Source organism: Cydia splendana, chromosome 15, assembly GCF_910591565.1.
Source record: "Cydia splendana chromosome 15, ilCydSple1.2, whole genome shotgun sequence".
In the NCBI taxonomy this organism is placed as follows: Eukaryota; Metazoa; Arthropoda; class Insecta; order Lepidoptera; family Tortricidae; genus Cydia; species Cydia splendana.
This window is the reverse complement of record NC_085974.1, coordinates 16,277,092-16,300,081: the sequence shown is the minus strand read 5'-3', so window position 1 is coordinate 16,300,081 and position 22,990 is coordinate 16,277,092. Positions and strand designations below refer to the sequence as shown.

At 40.5% G+C, this 22,990-nt stretch overlaps 1 protein-coding gene across 1 annotated transcript in view; it reads right to left on the bottom strand.

Annotated features, from left to right (window-relative positions):
* The window catches only part of LOC134797786 (disks large homolog 5), a 49,723-nt gene extending 27,622 nt beyond the window's left edge, over positions 1 to 22,101 (bottom strand). Inside the window, exons 1-16 of the mRNA XM_063770154.1 lie at positions 21,948 to 22,101; positions 21,484 to 21,535; positions 17,088 to 17,143; positions 15,929 to 16,191; positions 13,620 to 13,735; positions 13,054 to 13,176; positions 11,717 to 11,834; positions 10,954 to 11,099; positions 10,167 to 10,290; positions 9,297 to 9,409; positions 8,947 to 9,053; positions 8,311 to 8,450; positions 6,761 to 6,856; positions 5,591 to 5,695; positions 4,759 to 4,922; positions 763 to 944 (exon numbers count right to left, since the gene is read on the bottom strand). Coding sequence (XP_063626224.1) covers positions 763 to 944; positions 4,759 to 4,922; positions 5,591 to 5,695; positions 6,761 to 6,856; positions 8,311 to 8,450; positions 8,947 to 9,053; positions 9,297 to 9,409; positions 10,167 to 10,290; positions 10,954 to 11,099; positions 11,717 to 11,834; positions 13,054 to 13,176; positions 13,620 to 13,735; positions 15,929 to 16,191; positions 17,088 to 17,130 — 1,840 coding nt within the window. The 5' untranslated portion in view covers positions 17,131 to 17,143; positions 21,484 to 21,535; positions 21,948 to 22,101. The remainder of the gene's footprint in view (positions 1 to 762; positions 945 to 4,758; positions 4,923 to 5,590; positions 5,696 to 6,760; positions 6,857 to 8,310; positions 8,451 to 8,946; positions 9,054 to 9,296; positions 9,410 to 10,166; positions 10,291 to 10,953; positions 11,100 to 11,716; positions 11,835 to 13,053; positions 13,177 to 13,619; positions 13,736 to 15,928; positions 16,192 to 17,087; positions 17,144 to 21,483; positions 21,536 to 21,947) is intronic.
* Between the last annotated feature and the right edge of the window lie 889 nt (positions 22,102 to 22,990).

Sequence of the window (22,990 nt, the reverse complement as noted above, 5' to 3'; positions counted from 1 at the left end):
GGCATTCAGCTGTCAATGGTTACATTACAATATTTTAAATATCGTATCATAAAAGTACGATATTGTACAATCGATACGCTCTAACTCCCGCATCGTCTCCCTAGCGGTACCTATCTATAGGTCAGGGTATATACTTAACACTTTGAATGCTTTATGTTATAAACACAAACATCACTCAAACGTCAAGGTCCCAGGCGCAAGCGAGCTAATGTAAACCTTACCTAAAAGTGTGACGGTAACTTTGACAACGTCCGCCATAGCACCTATAGTTGGCCTTGGCAATATGGGCACGACTACTAACGACGACTTTAGGTGTTCTTGGCGTTCAAAAGGCTTTTCTCATTTTTCTGTACAGTATATTTTTGAAGAAAGAAATCCGGTTAGGTGGGCAAGTACATATAGCCACCAAGTGGATGCCGCAAAAGAAACGCGGACGTGGCAGGCCCAGACGGAGATGACGGGACGACTTAGACGCCTTCATCAGTGACTGGCCGGAAAAAGTACAACAACGGGAGTTGTGGAAATCAAGGGGAGAGGCCTTTGCCCAGTAGTTTGCACTATAACGGACTAAGAAAAAACAGGGAAGGGAAACCAGGCCGCGTAGCCAAGATGCCAATCGCTTACTCTCCGTAGCGATCGAAACGCAACTGTCACTGTCGCGCTAATATGGAAGAGTGATAGAGAGACATAATGCTTTTCGTAGTCGAAGCGATAGCGATTGTAACCTTGGCTAGGCCGGCAGTAGTAACACAGCCTACTGACCGTGCTGCAGGTGCAACGCGCTGGTGTCCTTGAGGCGCAGCGGGCGGTGCAGGCGGCGGGCGGCGGCGCGCTGCAGGCGCAGCTGCGCGGCGCCGCGCGTGGCGGCGGCGCGCAGGGCCGCCGCGCACGAGCCGGCGCGGGCCCAGCCGGCAGCGCCGCCGCCTATTACGCGGTCCAGTACCCTGTAGAACAGAAACATGGTTACTTCGATATTTCAATCTTCACATTGGGTCTCTAGAAGCCTACTGCCGACGTTGAGAAATCTAAAATCGTTATCTGCCTCTCTATCCCTCTAATATGCAAAGGAGAGAGAGGCAGAAAACGGTTGGCCCTCTGTTATGTTCCTTCACCACCACAACAATCCTACGCAGACCTCGACATTTGGCCATCGCAGGTCTTGACGCTTCGCCATCGGACCTTCGGCCCTGTAGCTAATTAAACACTATATCTTGATTGTATGGTTAAAAAAAGCTCTAACTACCCGCAGTTCGGCCATCGGCTTCGCTTTAAATTACTGAAGTTTGATATTCTCAGTAGCTCCAGGCCTTCGACCTCCCAGCCTTAAGCTCGCCCTTGACGTTCGCGAAACACAGTATTTTGGATTTGGCTTTGTTCATTACTTTCGCAACGCAGCCTTCGATCTCACCCTAAATTACTAGGACTAATAATTACTCGTGGACCCTTAAAGGGAAACTTCGATCCTAAAGAGAATCAATAGTACATTATATATACGTTCGACACAGTGTCTTTATCCATACTTCTGAACAAGCTAGAGCACTACGGCATTCGGGGGCTACCGCTTCAATGGTTCCGTAGCTATCTCACAGATAGGCATCAGAGTGTTAGGGTCGGTGACTGCCTAAGTAAAAGCTTACCAACAGTCTTCGGGGTACCTCAAGGAAGCGTACTGGGCCCAACGTTATTTGTCATTTACATGAATGACATCTTCTCCGTTAGCACTAATAGCCCTATAGATAAACTAATTTGCTACGCAGATGACACAGCTGCCATATTCTGCGGCAACTCATGGGTTGATACTATGCGTAGAGCTGAAGCAGGTGTGAATGCCCTAAAGGTCTGGTTAGACAATAATTTACTATCCCTTAATGTCAAAAAGTCCAAATACATCTGCTTCCACAAAACTAAGGCCTCCGAACCAAATCTCGAAATGCCGTTGCGTATTCAATGCTTCCACAACTCAGTCTATAATAACATAAGTGAATCGATCAGCCGTGCAGACTGTGTACGTTATCTAGGCGTGGACATCGATCAACACTTCTCTTTTAAAGAGCATATAGCATCTCTATCGCAACGAGTCAGGAAGCTTGCGTATGTGATGCGGCTAATTCGTAACTGTGCCGACGAACAGATTCGAAGACTAGTATACGTCACATTATGTCAATCTATATTGGGGTACTGCATATCGGTATGGGGCGGGGCAGGTACTTCAACGATGCTCAGTATAGAAAGGGCTCAAAGATCCGTCTTAAAAACATTGTACAAAAAGCCCTTTCAATTTCCAACAGATCAACTACTTATACAATCCAACTCGCTCTCGGTCCGGCAATTGTTTATCTACAGGATAGGTACGATAATGCATCGAAGCACGATAAACTCGCCCAGCTTCGCAACCCTTACCAGCAAAAGGACTTTTCGGGTTCCACGGAACAAAATGCAAACGCCTTATGCACGTCGCTTCCCGCAATTTCTCCACCCATATGTGTACAATCACATAGCAAAAATATTCATAGTCCAGAACATGACACTCAAGGAATTTCAGATTGCTGTCCGAAGGTGGCTAGGTTCTCTCTCTTACAAGGAAACTGAAGAGGTACTGAAACCTTTGCAGTAAAACACATGCAGACACACACTCTTACACACACAAACACACAAACACACACACACACACACACACACACACACACACTCACACACACTCACACTCACACACACATGTGCGCACAGAGTAAAGTGCATAATCCACTAATTTCATATAGTTATTAATTAGTCATTATTTGCATGTAAGTTAGCTTAATTAGTTTAGTTAAAGTAGTATACAATCTTAATTAACTTGTATAGTAAAATTATACCATCTCATGTACTCGTATTATAGCACCACCTAGTTGTTAATTCTTTTTGCTACTACTGTCTCACCACAGTCCTCACGACACAGGCTCGACCTAGTGTGAGGGCTACTGCTAATCTAACTGTAATGTAACGTGTGTATTATACATGTATAATTGCCTACTTTTGTCAATCTTGCTTGTTCTACTTGTTAATAAAGAAATTTTGTATTTGTATTTGTATTATTGCAGAGGCCGGGAAAGGGCAATTCGTGGATGAGTTTCGATCCGACAAAGAAGACGAATCCACGAATTGCTATTCCTGCCGAGGCATATATAGTGCTTTTCTACAAACATGCGAATTGCGAGGAAATAAGGTAAAATAATAATTATTTAAGCATCAAGCATCACTCGAATCGAACCTTCACATCAAAAATGTCAAAAACAATTTCCCTCTTTAATTAATTTTTAAAAGTTAAAGGCACAAACTTATTCTGCCGTTCAGTACCATTCAATATTCGTTCATTCAATATAGTTGGTCAAACCAATGTGTCAGTCAGTAAGAACCAGCAAAACTATACCCATCCTTTTCTTTTGGGTGCTAGTACTAGTGTAAGACAAAGCTAGTATGATTCTCTCTGTATATGATTGAAATGAGAAAGTCCTAACTATATAAGCTTTATGAACACGGATGAGATCCTTAAAAAAATATAAAAATAATCTTTGGTTTTATTAAGCAGTATTGGCACGATCATACACGAGCACAACGGTCTTGTAAGAACGAGACAAGTAAGGTCGTTTATCTTACTATCTCACTCTATCATATAGCTTGAAATGATAGCTGATCGGGTCGTGTAGATGCGGCTCGCGGTTATAATAATTGGCTGTTTGCGTTTTTTATTAAAAAAAAAGTAAAAAACACTACAGTAATAAGTTATTACTGTAGTGTTTTTTACAGTAATAAGTTATTACTGTAGTGTTTTTTACAGTAATAAGTTATTACTGTAGTGTTTTTTACAGTAATAAGTTATTACTGTAGTGTTTTTTTACTTCCCGTCCGCTAGAACAGGACAGCGATAGTGTGATTTTTTTTTTAATTAGAGTTTGACAATAACGAAGACCTTCCCGTACTATTTTTGCTACAATAAGGTGAACATTTCCGAGCATATTGGAGAAAAGGTTTATTTGTGCCCGTATACTAATACTTAGTTGATCTTTCCTTCAGCCACTGAACCCTTGGCCACAGAAGTGACGTAGACGCTAGGGTCGTTGGGGAAGTAAGGCTCATCTCTACCGCCAGCCAGTTCCATGCCGAGCTCGCCATCTGCGTTGGTACCGCTCAGTTCTACGTCGATAACTTTCCACTCTATGTCCTGTGGATACTACTCACTTGATCTTACCTTCAGCCACTGAACCCTTGGCCACCGAAGTGACGTAGACGCTAGGGTCGTTGGGGAAGTAAGGCTCATCTCTACCGCCGGCCAGTTCCACGCCGAGCTCGCCGTCCGCGTTGGTACCGCACAGTTCTACGTCGATAACTTTCCACTCTATGTCCTGTGGATACTACTCACTTGATCTTACCTTCAGCCACTGAACCCTCGGCCACAGAAGTGACGTAGACGCTAGGGTCGTTGGGGAAGTAAGGCTTGTCTCTACCGCCGGCCAGTTCAACGCCGAGCTCGCCGTCCGCGTTGGTACCGCTCAGTTCTACGTCGATAACTTTCCACTCTATGTCCTGTGGATACTACTCAGTTGATCTTTCCTTCAGCCACTGAACCCTTGGCCACCGAAGTGACGTAGACGCTAGGGTCGTTGGGGAAGTAAGGCTCATCTCTACCGCCGGCCAGTTCCACGCCGAGCTCGCCGTCCGCGTTGGTACCGCTCAGTTCTACGTCGATAACTTTCCACTCTATGTCCTGTGGATACTACTCACTTGATCTTTCCTTCAGCCACTGAACCCTTGGCCACCGAAGTGACGTAGACGCTAGGGTCGTTGGGGAAGTAAGGCTCATCTCTACCGCCAGCTAGTTCCACACCGAGCTCGCCATCTGCGTTGGGTCCGCTCAGTTCTACGTCGATCACTTCCCACTCTATGTCCTAAGGAAAAATAATAGCATAGATTAATTGATAGTATTAATTGTGTGAAGTTTGTGCTTCGAATTTGAAAATTAATAAAGGTCTCTGGTTCTGGTTGTTAAAAGTTGACGTTTGATAATTTAGGTACCATACCGCAAAAGAAAATTATGACGCCGGAGAGTCATCTTTTTTGGTTGTCAAACTCTGCGGCACATTTCTCAGGGTTTACGTTTTATACAATCATTGATTGACCGAGCGAAAGCTAACGTCTCCGTTTCAGTTTGGGCAAAAATAATTTCGTATGTCCAGATGCTCGTCTATAGGTGCATTTTTCAACTGATTCTCGTGAATTTTGCTGAGCAGGTTCGTTAATCTTTTTTTTTGTCATTTCAATTTTTGGATTTTTTTTAATGGCTGAACAGAACATTCAGCCTATATACGTCCCACTGCTGGGCACAGGCCTCCTCTCATGCGCGAGAGGGCTCGGGTTATAGTCCCCACGCTAGCCAATGCGGATTGGGGACCGATGGGGACAATGAGCATTGAAAGGATATCGAATGAAAATGTGTCGTTTAGAATGAAGAGAGCGATTCTGAAAACTATTAAGAATAGACATGGAAAAATCATTGGTATTTTGATTCGATGAGTTCGGTATTTTTGAGGTAAATAGCAGAAATGAAGAACTTTACCTGCACATGATCGACGGCCGTCTCGCGATGCTCACGCCGCGCGCGCTCGGTCGCCCCGCCGTGGCGCCGCGCGTCTGCCAGCTCGCCCACCATGGCGTCCCTCTCCTACACACGATATCATTTTTATTAGAGATGCAACGGATAGTTAGTTAGTTAGATACCGGATATTCGGCCTGACCATCGGCCGAATATCCGGTATCCGGCCGCCGAATATTCGGCCAGCGGAACTATACCTACATTTCGGGTTTTCAGGTGCGCATTCTGCAGGTTTGACCTGTTTCCTAGTAAACGTTCGCGCGGACACATTTCTAGGTTCGAAATTAGTGCGCGTGCAAGTCAGTAGAATGTTAATAATAAATTGTTTAAAAATAATAAACAAGTACGATTACGACCGTGTCTGTTTCTTAAATCCAATTTATTTACTCCAAAATCAAGCAATGTTACTATCCGGTATCCGGCCGGATTGTAGGTCACTATCCGGTATCCGGCCGGATGGTAAAATAATGGACGGATAGGCCGGATACCGGATAGTAACCGAATATCCGGTGCATCTCTAATTTTTATTCTAGGTTAAAATACCCACCTATTACCATCATCAAAACACACCTATTCAAATGGAATATATCCCAAAACATCAAAAACTGATTAATCAGGCAAGACCTACGTTTGGAGTATAGCGTTATACGGAAGCGAGACGTGGACAATTAGACATTAACCCAGGGTGATAGAGACAGATTGAGCGCCTTTGAAATGTGGATATGGAGAAGAATGGAAAGTATAAGCTCTCCAGCTTAGTGCATCGCGGTTCAACGTGGACACACAGCAGGCAAATTTGCGGTATACTCAGCAGCAGAAGTTGCTAAGCGGGCGGAAAACATCTTTATTGTTTAGAGAATAAGAGCGTTTGAAGGTGAAGGAATTTGAACACCTCACCCGCTTAGCTATCTGCTGCTGACTGTACTCAGCTCTTAGGAGGGCCCAAGTGTTACAATTGCGGATCACGGAAAGTATGACACAATGATTTGACTATTTAAAGGAACATATTCAGTCATTGACAGTTTAAGAGTTTATTTTCGAAAGGGCTTAATATCTCTATGAAATCCATACAAAAATAAACCCTTTTGAAAAGACAGCCCTCAGTTTCTAACTCAGTTGAAACCATGCACTCACCTTTCGTAATCGGTTGCAGAGCGCTTTGACGCTCTCTCGCTCTTGCAGCAGTTTGTCTCGTTCGGAGAACGCCCAGTCTCGACGCCGTTTCGATACCTAAATAAAAGAATATTTTTTTTACAAAATGAATTGTTTCCATTTTAACACAATACTATTTCTATACAATATATGTTGGATCCAAATAGCAAGCCAGGATAAGTTTCACAAAGTTTATTTCGATGTCTATCAATAAGGCCCACTTGCGCCATCCCACTAACCCGGGGTTAAGTAATTAAACCGTTAACCTAGTGTCAAATTGTACTGGTAACCATGGCAACTCCAGGTTTAACCGGATAACCCCGGGTTAGTGGAATGGTGCAAGTGGGCCTAAGCATGACAAAAAAGTCTACAAAACATTATCTCTGAAATTGTAGGGAGTATTTGCTTCTGTAGCCGCTATTGCCTTGTTCAAAGTTGTCCGCACCTTCTCCAAAACTGCAACACTAACATAGACATACTTCGGCCTCTCGTTGTGCGTTGTTCAGGTCGACAACAGCGCGGTTGAGCTGTTTCCTTATCCGCTGCAGCTCCTAGTTGGCTTGTTCGAGATTGTCTCCTTGTCCAAACATGCAACACTTAGAGCACTTCATGGAAATATCTTGGTCTACCGTTGTACATGGCTATTACTCCCGGTCTTGTTTCAGGTTGTCTACTCATTGTAACACTTTCACAACCAGTACCAATAACTGGTCCAAATCTGCCACAATTATAACATTTCATAGGCATACCTCGGCATCTCGTTGTGCGTCGTTCAGGTCAGCCACGGCGCGGTCCAGCTGTTTCCGTAGCCGCTGCAGCTCCTGATTTGGCTTGTTCGAGGTTGTCTCCTTGTCCAAACATGCAACACTATAGCACTTCATCGACATACCTTGGTCTACCGTTGTACCTGGCTATTACTCCCGGTCTTGTTCGAGGTTGTCTACTCATTGTAACATTTTCACAATAACTGGTCCCAATCTGCAACAATTATAACATTTGCTAGGCATACCTCGGCCTCTCGTTGTGCGTCGTTCAGATCGGCGACGGCGCGATCGAGTTGCTTTCGTAGTCGCTGCAGCTCCTCGTTGGCATATTCAAGGTTGTCTCCTTGTCCAAACATGCAACACTTATAGCACTTCATCGGCATACCTTGGTCTACCGTTGTACCTGGCTATTACTCCCGGTATTGTTCGAGTTTGTCTAATCCTTGTAACATTTCGTGGCACTTTAATCTTATTTTGTGTTTTCTTTTATACTATGTACTGTTCCGATTGTTTGTGCTTACGAATAAATCTATTCTATTCTATTTTCACGGCCACTACCAATAACTGGTCCAAATCTACAATAATTATAACATTTGATAGGCATACCTCGGCCCCTCGCGTTGTGTGTCGTTCAGGTCAACCACGGCGCGATCCAGCTGTTTCCGTAGCCGCTACAACTCCTGGATAGCTTGTTCAAGATTATCCCCTTGGTAACTTCCTGGATAAGTAGTCCAAACATGCAACAATTATAGCACTTCATAGACATACCTCGGCCTCTCGTTGTGCGTCATTGAGATCAGCCACAGCTCGGTCGAGCTGCTTCCTTAGTCGCTGCAGCTCCTGATTGGCTTGTTCAAGGTTCTCCACGCGCTCTTTATCGGCGCCATCGCCGGACATACCCACTAGACCTGCAAAAATTCAATAGGGAATATTACGCAAAACTCTGCGTAGGGGGCGCCACTACCACTAACCATCACAATCTGGGGGTCTACCGCGATCAAGAAAACCGAAATTTCGTTATCTAACCTCTCTATCACTCTTGCATATTCGAGCGATAAAGAGGCATTTTCGATTTTCGCGTTTCTGTGAAAAGTTGTCAAAAAACAGTTTAATGCACAGTATGTATAAGTTACTCTATGGTTTACTAGCTAGCCCAGTGCTGCACTCTGACGGCAGAACATTGCAGTAATACCCCCTATTAAGTTAGGTAAAGTATCACAACACGAAAATTCCACACAAGTTTTCTTCATGCTCCAGTATGACAGAGTTGACAGACACCTCATTCATGAAGGTAGATAGATGCGGTGCGACACACGACACAAAAATACATAGGCTACTCAGGTACATTGATTGATAAAATCATAACACAGGATGTGATTTGTTATTAAACTTAAAGTATGTTACCTTGTAACTTATCCAACGAGGGATCATTGGAATGTTGTCCGTTGAGGAACCCGTCGGTACCAACACCGCTTGCGAGCCCCAAGTGGTGATACGCTGAGTTGTCTTGTCTGCCAACAATAATTGAGTTACGTTATAATTTTGCATATTTTTTTGTCTGGGACCTATTTCATCACGCTGACACTAACACTGAAAATTTATGTCCATTAATTCACAAGGTAGCAGACCCTCGAACGTGCACGTGAACGTGTAATTACTTTAAACTTGTGTATGGACAGTTTGACAGTTCTCTATGGGATAGCCACTGCCGCCGCCATGTTTAACGTTGATCAGCTCGTTGTAAGTAAAATTACCGGGATTTTCCTAGTGTGGAAGTGTTCTGTGGAGTCTTCAGGTCTGTGCACTCCTTGATGGCGCGGTCGCGGTCCACGAGCGCGGATTCGATCTCGCGACGAAGGCTCTCCGCCTGTAAACAATTAAAAACTTATGTTATATTATCCTCATAAGGCCCGCCGTAGAAAAAAAAACTACCAGTGAAATCTGAATAACCAGGTCAACACAGAACGGGCCCCCACGCCAGAAATTTGCCGCGCAAAGCAGCTTGACCTTGTGTAGATGGGCCCTGCTCGAGGCATTGTGGCCGCATCTGCGTTTGCCTCGCGCGAGACTATTCAATAGTGTAGGAAATATGATAGGTTAACTGAACTTTAATTTTCGTCATCTAAAATTTCTACGAAATAGGTATTCTGCGAAAAGGTATTGAAAAAAATTACTGTTTTACTAAAAAGGGATTTTACGAATAGGACTAAAAGTGAATGTAAGGAATAGGCTCATAAATAGGGCTTGGGGTTTTAAAAACAGTAATTTCTGAGAGCGTCTTTGCGCAGTAATTACTTTGCCCTCTAACCAAGACAGGTTGGAAAATAGGAATAACCGTACATATTGTAGTGCATAATTATTTTCCATCGTTTTTTCACGGAAACGTACGAACGAGTCTTGCTATTTCAGTCAGTCTCGGTACAAAAAGTACTGAGGTCGACGGAAGTAGCATGACAAATACGAACGTTTCCGAGAAAATACGATGGAGAATAATTATGCGTTGCATCTGTAACACGCTATGTACTAAGTCAGATAGAGGTGTTTGTCGTTGGTTGGGACTCGAAGGGTCTATATCTGACTTTGCACTCGAGTCTTACGAGTCGAGTCTCGAGTAGGTATATTACCTGTAGAGCTTGTGCGCGTTGCTCTTCTCTAGAGAGCTGTAACGCGGCTTCTAAAGCAGCCACCCTTTTCATCGCTGCTTGAAGGTCATCAGTGAGTTTCTCCATCTCTTTGTGGACAGTATCTCTGTAACAAACATACTCGTTAAAATAGGCATTTTAAAGTGAGTTAGTGCTTGACAAATTATTTATATTTAAAATATGCTGCTTAATTGTACGATGCTTGTAATGATTATTATAATAAAGAAGCCCAGCACGAATGAAATATCGTGGCAATGTCATCACGAAAAAAATGCACGGAAATATTGACGACGCTAGCTTTCTTATCTGAAACATCAAGTTTTGGATCTTTAGTAAGGTCGCGACCTAAACAGGCCTTACTAAAGGTCGAATTGCACGTCACGTGTACATTTAAGCTTCTAAGTTATTTTAATTATAAAATTAATAGCGATGCTTCCGTGAGACACATACATATTAAATTAAATATATTAAGACGGGTCACTCACGTAATGTAAGTAGAAAATTGTTCGACATGTTTCCGTTCCGGAGGAGCGTCTTCAACGGAAACACGCGTTCTAAGTTATTATTAGTTTTTAGTTCGTATTTCCAGACATTTTTGAGAAAACCCATATCTAATCTTAATTGGAGTGTCAACTTTGTGTTACTAAACAGTCTCTCTTAGATGTTCACTATGATTATTCTGAATTTTTTTTTTTTTTTTTATTCAAACATATTACACAGTATTACAGTGAGACACTAAGGCACTGTGGAATGCATACAATATTATTACCTCTCGCTCATTATAAGCGTGTACTCGGCCATAGCAGCATTCCGCTCGTCTGTCAGCCTCTTCATATCGGCACGCTCCCGAGCGCCGCCCTCCCATTGTCGAACTACATTTGCTACTTGTTGCTTGAGAGTGTTTCGTTCACGAATCTGTAAAAAAAACACACATTAACACCCTTATTCATAAACGCGCTGTCATTTTGACTTATGTATTTGTAAGAAAGGGATAAAACATAATTTAACTAAATCAGGCCCGTAAAGTTACATGAATAAGGGGGTAAGTCTTTAACAAAATTGTATGTTTTCAAAATAAGCGGCTCGTTTGAAAATGTAGCGCGAAGGATCGAAATTTCATACAAATATCGAATTGCACGCCTTTTTCTACTGTCAAGTTGACATATTCTGTCCTAGATTATATATTCCGCAGCGTGAGCCCGAGTCTACTCGGTACCGTTGGAGCTGTCATTGAATTATGGAACTTAACTTTTGTGCAGAAGGTTCAAAGTCATTTGGAAATGGTCTATGTACTAACCAGTGCGTTCCTCTCCTCCGTGAGATCGTGTTTTTTCAGGCGGCTGTTCTCCAACACGAGGTGGGGCACGTCTTACTAGTGTTAAAGGAATTTGAACCTTCTATACAGAAATTACGGTTCATATTAAAGTGGCAGCGACGTATCACTAGCTCGCGACCATTAGAGCTGTCATTCAACTATGCAACATAAGTTCTGTACAGAAGATTCAAATTCCTGTGACCAGTGAAATACTTACGACAGCGTTCCTCTCTTGCGTGAGTTCGTGGCACTGCGTCTTTAGACGGCTGTTTTCTTCTTGAATGAGACGAAGCTTTTCCAAGGTCACGTTGTGATTTTCTAGTAGGTCGTCATATCTGTAAGCAAATAATATGTAAAAGCGAATAACTATCACTTCGGAATGATAAATCGTCATATGACAACCAAAACTCACTAATTACCACAAGTTCATAGCCATAGTGAACCATATTAGTATTAAAATAAGGTTGATTTTTGTTTAATATTTTTTGAGTAATTAGTGAGTTTTGGTTGTCATCTGACGAAATAGTAATTACTAGTTGAATAAATAGTCAGCGATAAATAAATAAGCAGATTTCTAGTCGTCACTTTTAAGTTCATGTAAACGTAAGGTTGGTATTCCACCATTCCACCAGTCGATTTTTTTTATCCAATGTGTATATTTTCTCACATTTTGCTTAATGAGAGAGTGAGACGCAATGACATTGGACAAAGAAATTCGACAGGTAGAACCATTAGGTTATTAGGTAGGTAGGTACCATTCTAACACGTGAAAATCTTCACTTTTAAGTTCATGTAAACCGTAACACGTACAAATCTGCAAGTCTCGCACCCAATAAATTCTAATGGAGTATAACCACACAGGTAGAACCAAGTATATAATGCAGGTGCTTGCAATTCGAAACGTCAAAAACTTTTATTTTTTTTATTTTTTATTTTATTCATAAGGCACACTATACAGACGACATTCAATACATGATTACAATAGAAGTGGTAGGCTTTATATACAAATGCCATCCAAAATAAGTGAGCACAGCAAGAACAATAAGCAACAACGAGCAAAAACTATCCTAAAATTATAAAAAAAATAACACAAAATATCTTAAAAACATACTAAATTATAAAATTACATAAATGATTGTAACATGTTAAATTGCTTACTATTGTTGTTGTGTAGTATGGTGGCAAAGAACTCTAACGACTTGCCTCTTGAAAACTGCTAGCCGTGAGTTGAAAATATCGATGTCTCTATATTGTGAAACTAAATCATTGTACTGACGACACATTCTAACGATTGGGTTATAATGATTTTATGAGACATGGTTTTATGAGAAACGTCAAAAAAAATTGTACAATATCACGTGCATCGGATAGGATCAAATGGCGGGAAAGAGGGGAGGCCTTTGCCCAGCAGTGGAACACTCCTATAGGCTAAAAAAAATCACGTGTTCGATATCATGCCCGTGCGACCCAGATAATATTATAGGACATTATTACACAAATTGACTAAGTTCCACAGTAAGCTCAATAAGGCTTGTCTTGCAAGTGGTTACATACCTCTTCTGGTAGCACTCGAACTCCTCCTTAAGTGCCTCGTATTTTCTGAGAGTGTGTACCAGGGCATCAGAACTGCCTTCTGCAGTTCCACTTTGTTGTAGATGTTGGACTTCGCGCTCCAACCTTTAACAATATTAAAACATAGGGGTATATAAGTTAGGGGTTTTGTTCTACCATTCCCACCCCCATATCTCCGAAACTACTGGGCTAAAATTAAGAATACAGTTAAACCTATAAGAAAGGTCAGGCGTGAGTCGTGAGAGTGAAAAATTGTCATACTTATTGACTTTATGATTATTTAAGGTAGAAAATAAAATTTATAAAAATAAAGCCATACTTATTTTAAGCTAATTTTACGGTTTCATTCAAGTATTTTTAGTCACTCGCGCGACATGTTTCGGAGAACCTAGGTCTCCATTTTCAAGCACTAACAGTGCATGAGTGAATAGTCATCCAAATAAGGGCATATTTCCCCTCCGAGTTGGGAGGTCAGATACAAGTCGCGGTTAATAAAAGTGAGTTCTGGGCTAGAATGCACCCAGGAAAGTGCTAAGATGAGGACATACCTTTGATTGTCATTCAACAGGTCCCCATACTTCCCCCGGAGACTGGAGGCCTCCTGTGCGGATACTTCTAGCTGGTTCATGGCTGCCCTGTGCTGTCCGCGGAAGTATTCCAATTCCTACAACAAAAATATATTTCACATTCGGCACAGTATAAGTAATAGTACTACCGTACAGAAAGGACACTTCCTACAAGACCGAAGTTTGACAGCGATTCAGGGTCGGATCATGATATCCCTTTCTAACTTATGGCACTATTCCTTTCGACTATTTAGGGTTGTCGAAATTCAAGTCATTATCTTATCTGTGATTGTGTCGCAAAAGGACGTCAAGTGGTGCCAACCCTAATAATTGCTCGGAGCAATGCTGAGCCGAACTGAGCCGAGTTTGCCCGAAGTCGGGAGTGTCTCCCCACTGCATTCGGGTAATAATTATTGTTTTTGATCCGGTACCCAAAGAAAACAGACAACTTATTATAAAGAGTTTACAAAGAACGTGAGATGTAATTATACTTGTAGGTATCATCGCCCACACTGTTAACTGACAGTTCGTAAACCTTATTACAAAAGGCATAAGGTCCACCGATGAACAGTTAAGTGTTGCTGTATGTACACATAGATGCTATTTCACTTGACTGATCATTTCTAAACCTCTCATTGCAATAGGGTTTAAAAAATGTACTAACTTTGTATTTACCTTCATAACATGCTCCCTTGCTCGCACCTCCTGGACGTCTCTGTATGCTGCCTCCTAAGCTGGTTCAACTCATCTAGCGCCTTCTCGCACTGCTGTTTCAAATTCCTATTGGTCTGTTTGTAGTTGTGTTTGTACTTTACATACCTTCATAACATGCTCGCACCTCCTGGACGTCTCTGTATGCTGCCTTCTCAACTGATTCAGCTCATGTAGCGCTTTCTCGCACTGCTGTTTCAAACTCTCATTGGTCTGTTTGCTAAGCGCGTCGTACTCGTACGGGGCGTGGACGTGGCTGTGTTTCACATAGTTCTTATTATTCAGTATATTTACCTTCATAACATGCTCGCACCTCCTGGACGTCTCTGTATGCTGCCTTCTCAACTGATTCAGCTCATGTAGCGCTTTCTCGCACTGTTGTTTCAAGCTCTCATTGGTCTGTTTGCTAAGCGCGTCGTACTCGTACGGGGCGTGGACGTGTTTCACATAGTTCTTATTATTTAGTATATTTACCTTCATAACATGCTCGCACCTCCTGGACGTCTCTGTATGCTGCCTTCTCAACTGATTCAGCTCATGAAGCGCTTTCTCGCACTGCTGTTTCAAGCTCTCATTGGTCTGTTTGCTAAGCGCGTCGTACTCGTACGGGGCGTGGACGTGGCCGTGTTTCACATAGTTCTTATTATTCAGTATATTTACCTTCATAACATGCTCGCAGCGCCTGGATGTCTCTGTATGCTGCCTCCTAAGCTGATTCAGCTCATGTAGCGCTTTCTCGCACTGTTGTTTCAAGCTCTCATTGGTCTGTTTGCTAAGCGCGTCGTACTCGTACGGGGCGTGGACGTGGCCGTGTTTCACGTAGTTCTTATTATATAGTATATTTACCTTCATAACATGCTCGCAGCGCCTGGATGTCTCTGTATGCTGCCTCCTAAGCTGATTCAGTTCATGTAGCGCCTTCTCGCACTGCTGTTTCAAGCTCTCATTGGTCTGTTTGCTAAGCGCGTCGTACTCGTACGGGGCGTGGACGTGGCCGTGTTTCACGTAGTTCTTATTATTTAGTATATTTACCTTTATAACATGCTCGCAGCGCCTGGACGTCTCTGTATGCTGCCTCCTAAGCTGATTCAATTCATGTAGTGCTTTCTCGCATTGCTGTTTCAAGCTCTCATTGGTCTGTTTACTAAGAGCATCACTCGTACGGGGCGTGGACGTGGCCGTGTTTCACATAGTTCTTATTATTTAGTACATTTACCTTCATAACATGCTCGGACCTCCTGGACGTCTCTGTATGCTGCCTTCTCAACTGATTCAGCTCATGTAGCGCCTTCTCGCACTGCTACTACAAACTCTCATTGGTCTGTTTGCTAAGCGCGTCGTACTCGTACGGGGCGTGGACGTGTTTCACATAGTTCTTATTATTTAGTACATTTACCTTCATAACATGCTCGCACCTCCTGGACGTCTCTGTATGCTGCCTCCTAAGCTGATTCAGCTCATGTAGCGCCTTCTCGCACTGCTGTTTCAAGCTCTCATTGGTCTGTTTACTAAGAGCATCACTCGTACGGGGCGTGGACGTGGCCGTGTTTCACATAATTCTTATTATTTAGTACATTTACCTTCATAACATGCTCGCACCTCCTGGACGTCTCTGTATGCTGTCTTCTCAACTGATTCAGCTCATGTAGCGCTTTCTCGCACTGTTGTTTCAAGCTCTCATTGGTCTGTTTGCTAAGCGCGTCGTACTCGTACGGGGCGTGGACGTGGCCGTGTTTCACGTAGTTCTTATCGTAGTTGCTGTCATAGTCGATGGGGATGGGTATGGTGGGCAGCTGGGAGGCATTGTGGCGCTCGTTGCTCACGTAAGTGTGGGACATTGACTCTGAATGAAAGATGATGGTAATTAGAAAAATTATACTATGAATAATTTACTTGGTTTCATTAGTCTTCCTTTTTTGGTTAATAGACCAGTACAGTATGTCTAAATAAATTATTTATTTTAAAAGTGATAATATGATAAAAAATTAATAATTACATAGCCTGAAAACTTAACAATATATCACTCCATATAAGTGTAGTTGATGCTGGAGGACAATATTATAATAAGCCTTTTTGCTAATCTAAATAAACTGTTAAAAAAAAACAACGGGTTGCACTCCGGGAGTGCCGACAGAAGTGAAAACTCAATGACTCCTCTAAAATGTCTGCAGCACTATGTATAGTTGACCCATCCTCCTTTCTATTGAAAAACTTTAGTTCCGAAATTGCTGGCCAGTGAGCTTAAATTTGTAGCGTTAATTGTTAAAATTCGAATAGAAATTGTAAAGTTACCTTGCAGACCTCGCATCTAAATATATTTGGTCATGATATTTTGAGTTTTATTCACCAGTACTAGAGTTCACTTTTATTAGCAATTTCATCAAGATGTAGCTTTATTGAATTATATTGGACTGATATAAAGTTATGTAACTGTGAGATCCTCGTATTTCAGCCCATACAAGATTAGAACATTGAGCTTTATTGCTTAATATAAAAGTCCAGTTTTAAATAATTGACCTGATTATGATACGTTATGACTAAAGTTCTTTGGTGAATAACATTGTCCGTCACACATGACGTCAGCGCGTTACGCGTTACGCTGTCTCGAGTTTATCATTTTTTCCCCACCTCAAAAAGTGCTCAGCGCCGCTTAAGAAGTTTTCACTTCAAAAACTAATACAATTTATTTAGGCACATGAGCAAATCATTTATTTGATAACAAAGTTCAAGAGCACCTACCATTACTGCCATTGCTCTCCAAAGAAGAGTTTCCAGATGCCATAATAATACAGGAGCTGCAACAAAAACAACACAAAACTGTAGCTGTAACAAAAAAAAACAACTGGTTGCACTCCGGGAGTGCCAACAGAAGTGAAAACTCAATGACTAGTCCAAAATATCTGCAGCACTAGAGTCTGGCTACTGAAATTTTACCCGAATGTCTGGCGGGAAATTCCAAAAATTTTGGGCTGGGCACACTTTGTGTAGTAGGAATTATACGACTGAAGGACTTGTATCCATGGTCATGTAAAAAAAAAAAAATTGTAATTACAGTTTTGATACTAGAAAATATTTTTGATTTTCTGTGCACACGTAAGGTACCTAATATAAGTATATAAGATAAGAAGGATATAAGTTAAATATATGTTGACGTGCACTCAAAGTCAGCTCACATAATTTCAACCACTATGTAAAGTACAGTCAACGATAAACACATATGTTAACACTTTCCACCATATAGGTACCATTGTAACAAGGCGAAAAATGAAATGTAGTGTAAATAAGACCTAGCTCGATAATACCGTCATATTAATCCATCACCAAAAATAATACATAAGTACTATGCCAAATATGCTAAATGCTAATCAAAATCAAAATATTTATAGAGCACTAACCTTCTAATTTGTTTACATTTGTTTAAGAGTTGTAAAAATTGCAGTTTTTCGTTATACAACGCTACACGTCGACTTCGCACATTGTCGTAATTATTTACGAGCTTAAATAATAGTGTGCGAACCTCACTCAGTATAGACATTATGAATATTATTTAAAATAAACCCAACGCAAACAATTTGAATGAATGACATAAATTGACAACTGACTTTTAGCTTTTTTAAAATCATAGACAATAGGCCTGATGACAAATTTTGAAATCCCTTTTATTATTGTCGGTACACTTGTATTGGTTCCGAAAAACACAATATTTCAGCTATACTCATAAGATTTAACATAAATAATTGCATTTTATTATAGCCAGTTTAAAACTCGCGCGAAAACGCCTCGCACGACATTTGTGACGTCACCATTTAGTTGGTGGTATGGTGGTAGACATTGTTTACATACTTACAGTTACGAATTTCCCTTGAATCCGGATGATATTGTTAATTCAGCACCATATATTACGATTAGGGATGATAAATACATTACAAAAATGTATCACAATAACTCATTTTACACAAAAACTCTCACACGGTTGCAATTTAAGATGAATTATTTAGATACATGTAAATTTTGAGTGAAAAGGTTTTACTTTTTAATTTTTAATTTTTTCTAGTTACGACAGCCAACATGGCAATGATAGTTCCATTCAGCCAAATAATTATAAAAGTTTGTTGGTGAAATATCGTATTATTTAGCATTTTATTTAGATAATAACAAATAGATATCTCCTTTACATCGTATAATAATATTTTTTGGACGTAATAAATGTTTAGTGGCGAAATAACATTTTTTTTGCACCTTCGAACTCTTTGGTGAGAACGTATGGATTTCGGTCAATGAGGTTGTCTATGTTGCTCTAAGAAATATGTTATGGATTGATGACGTCACTGTTTGGAACGCTTCTGATTGGCGTTTCAATAATAACGGCCGATTGGAGAATTTTGCACTTTTATTTTATTGAATATATTAATAATCCTTCAGTTTATACTGAGATTGGGCCATTTTTTAGAATCATATTAACATATATGTTTCTTTGAAACCATTATTTCCGTGATTCTTTGTTACTTGCAACAGGCCTATTGGTGATACAACAACGAAATATCTGTCAACAATTTTTGGCTAGCCAGACTCTATATGTATAGCTGCTGGTCAAACCAATTTGTCAATAAATAGGAACAAACAAAACTATACCCATCCTCTTCTTAGTACTAGCAAGTACTAGTGTAAGACAAAGATAGTATGATTCTCTCTATCTATGTTTGAAATTAGACAGTCCTTTGACACACATATAATTGACCCATCCTCCTTTCTATTGAAAAACTTTAGTTCCGAAATTGCTGGCCAGTGAGCTTAAATCTGTAGCGTTAATTGTTTAAAATTCGAATAGAAATTGTAAAGTTACCTTACAGACCTCGCATCTAAATATATTTGGTCATGATATTTTGAGTTTTATTCACCAGTACTAGAGTTCACTATTATTAGCGATTTCATCAAGATGAGACTTTATTGAATTATTGAATTATATTGGAGTGATATAAAGTTACAATGTAACTGTGAGATCCTCGTATTTCAGCCCGTACAAGATTAGAACATTGAGCTTTATTGCTTAATATAAAAGTCCAGTTTTAAATAATTGACCTGATTATGATATGTTATGACTAAAGTTCTTTGATGAATAACATTGTCCGTTACACATGACGTCAGCGCGTTACGCGTTACGCTGTCTCGAGTTTATCATTTTTTCCCCACCTCATAAAGTACTCAGCGCCGCTAAAGAAGTTTTCACTTCAAAAAACAGATGTTAAAGAAAAACAACGACTAATTCCAACAAGGCCTAGTTTCCCCTCTGGTTTGGAAGGTCAGATGGCAGTCGCTTTCGTAAAAACTAGTGCCTACGCCAATTCTCGGGATTAGTTGCCAAGCGGACCCCAGGCTCCTATGAGCCGTGGCAAAAAGCTGGGATAACGCGACGAAGATGATGATGATTTTAAAGAATAACAAGCACAGGTTAAAATTAATTTATTTATTTCCGATTTATTTATTTATTGTTTCTTATTAAAATTCCTCATCAATAGGGAGTAGGGAGATTGCCATGTGAAAAAGTGCTTCACCAAGGCATGAATTTTTTTTTTCAGCATCTTGTTCGGTGTTGTTTGCATGTTCAGAAAATAATAGCAAATAGAGAATTATTCATAAACATTATTAAGTCAAATAAGTTTTGGTTAAAAGGAATCATGGTCTCAAACTGAAAGTTAGTTTCAACATGAAGTTCAAAATTGTATAACATATTTTATGCAAGTAATGTGCACTACGTCGCCATGCTCCGGCGGCAGTCCGCTGCTAGACGCGATCCTTGTCACTCGAATCTGTATCCGAAAACCGAATAAAAGTTCATTGTTAAGTTTAACTTCGCATTTTCATTCCTCGTGCTAGTGCCTATCATCTACAGAGGGCTTGCTTTTCCATCCTGTATATGAACCTCTCTAGGTTCACAGACAGGGTGGAAGTAGTACATTACGATACAAGTGAGAAAAGTAGGAAATTCGCAACAAGTGGCGATAAAATGAAACACACTGATTTAAACTTTCACAATTATTAAACATTATCAAACTGCACAACGGGACGAAACGAATCTCGACAGTTGATAAATCGAATATCATTAGTGTTGTGTGTCAACAGAGTAGCATCCCTATTGCGCAAAACGTTCAAACTGACAAAACAAGACCGGGTAGTTCGAAAAACTCGCGCGGCTAGAAGATGTTCATGTCAACTTGAGCCAGTCTTCTCCGAGACCACAGGGACAACGCCGGAGGTAAATCTTAAAACTTAAATATGCGATTAAGTCCCGTTGTGCAGTTGGATAAAATGAAACACGACTGAAGGAAGTGTTTTATATCAACACAAGATGCAATTTACCTTTTTGCACATGTATTGTACAATGTTTTACACTAGGGCGGTAATTAGCACCATATGTACTGTAATAAAAACAATTAAGCACTATTTCCTCTATAAGCTGAATTAGATCCAGCAAGAATAAAACTTTACACAACTACTAAAGAGTAGCTGTACTTTTTGTGTACTTTGTACTAATAATAATAACATTAACATTGCCTCTTAGACATCGGTTACACGCTAATTCTGGCGTCAGTTCCGTCCATCATTCCATTCGAGTTTTGACTGATGCCAGAATGATGGAAAATGGACACGGTTAGACGATCAGTCCAGACTGATAAAATTACGACATCGGTTACACGCTAATTCTGGTGTCAGTTCCGTCCATCATTCCATTGTTGCATGGACGGTGACTGACGCGAGAATGACACAAAGAGGTTTACACAATCAGTCTCCTATCAGTTTTCTGTCATTCAAAACGGACTGACGAATATTATCAAAAAAATTTTAATTTTCATCAGTCCATCAGTCCGGGTGTTACACGATAATTCTCCCATCATTCTGACCAGAATGATGGACTGAACTGACTCCAGAATTAGCGTGTAACCGATGTCTTAGGGGTAACAAAATCCTCAATATAGACTTATTTAAACCTAGGGCCATATTATTGCTCTGAGATACAATCTTCAGCTTCAGTGAATGTCTAATTAACAGACTGTTTTTTAATCTACATTCATTTGTAAAATAAAAAGCTTTTAGCTTATCTTACTCCTTAATAAACATAAACCTTGTTAACACTTACTTGTAGGCTTAGAATCTGAGGTCCATTATGTCAATCTCCCAGAGGATCTGATCTGAAATACCAATTTCTAATTAGATCAGAGAACAAGTAAAAACAATTTTTTACCGATCGCATCATTACTTCAGGGCGCCTAACACATTTTCTACGCTCTAACGACTATTGCAAAACTGAGAAACCGCAAAGGCGGATAGCGTAATACGAATAAAGTAAGTACGTAAGAAAAACGACATAATTGACATTTTACCAATTTTGTGACACGATAGTCTAACAGTAAATGGACACGGTCTATCAACAACTTCACCAAAGCACCGAATTACTTATCAGACACCAAAAAAAGGCACAAAAGCTCTCCTTTCTCCAGAAAAAAGAACTTCACATCACAGAATATAATTATAATACATATCAAATCGACAATGTAAACAAGCGGAAATATCACCAGGAAAGTCTTTACACTTAATACATACCGAGCCACACCAGGAATCACACCTAATCCAAGGGAATTAGTGCTTAAACAAAGAGGTAACACAAATTTCTCGTCACTAATTTGCCTACACTTATCGTCCGTTGCTAGACCTTTTTTTAGCTAGTAGACAAATGAATGAATGAAATGACGGACATGACGGATTTGTCGGACATTTTGAACTAGTGTTGCCATTGTAAAAAAATCAGTAAGAGCATCTACAGACATATTGTCGCATGTTGCATGTTATAGCCGTAGCACACTACCGCACCGTACCGCGACCCTATTATGGTGCGGTAGTGTGTTATGGCTTTTAACTTATAGCCTAAAGACCAAAGAATATAATACTCACTAGGAGAAGAACGATAACTCCATACAAAAAAATGTCCCTTTCAAAAGTTCGTTTATACTACTAGCGCTCTGGTAGGATACCATTGTAATTAGAATTGACAACTCGTTTAGCCTAGCGGGTATTGGCAGTAATCCAGTTCAGGAAGCGAATGGTCCTGGGTTGGAATCCCGTAGAGGGAATTTCTTTTTGTATTTTTTTCTTTTTTGTTGGGGTCAGGTTTTTAAGAGCCCATCAACATGCACACTAGCGCCACTACTGAATACATTAAACTAGTTTTTATGTTACTGGATTCGTCAATCTACCCGTCCAAAGTTAAAACGGCCGTTTTTGTTTTGAGCTCATAGATCGACCTGATCGACAAATCCAGCAACTTAAATACTAGTTTGATGTATTCAAAAGGTACTTAAATACAAAATACAGTCCGTAGCGGCCCCTTTTTTAAACACCTGTCGTTAAATTTAAATAATCACGATTATTTAGCAGTGGCGCTAGTGTGCACGTTGTTGGGCTCTTAAATTAGCATATCACAAATAAATAAAAAAATACGTTAAAAGATAATGATTAGGTAACTATATTTAGAAATTCGTCAAATATGAAAGGTAACAAAAAGTTACGTATTAAGATATAAATATTTTCATTCCTATTAGCATTACTGTATATATGTTAGGAGTAATACATATGAATACATACATTGA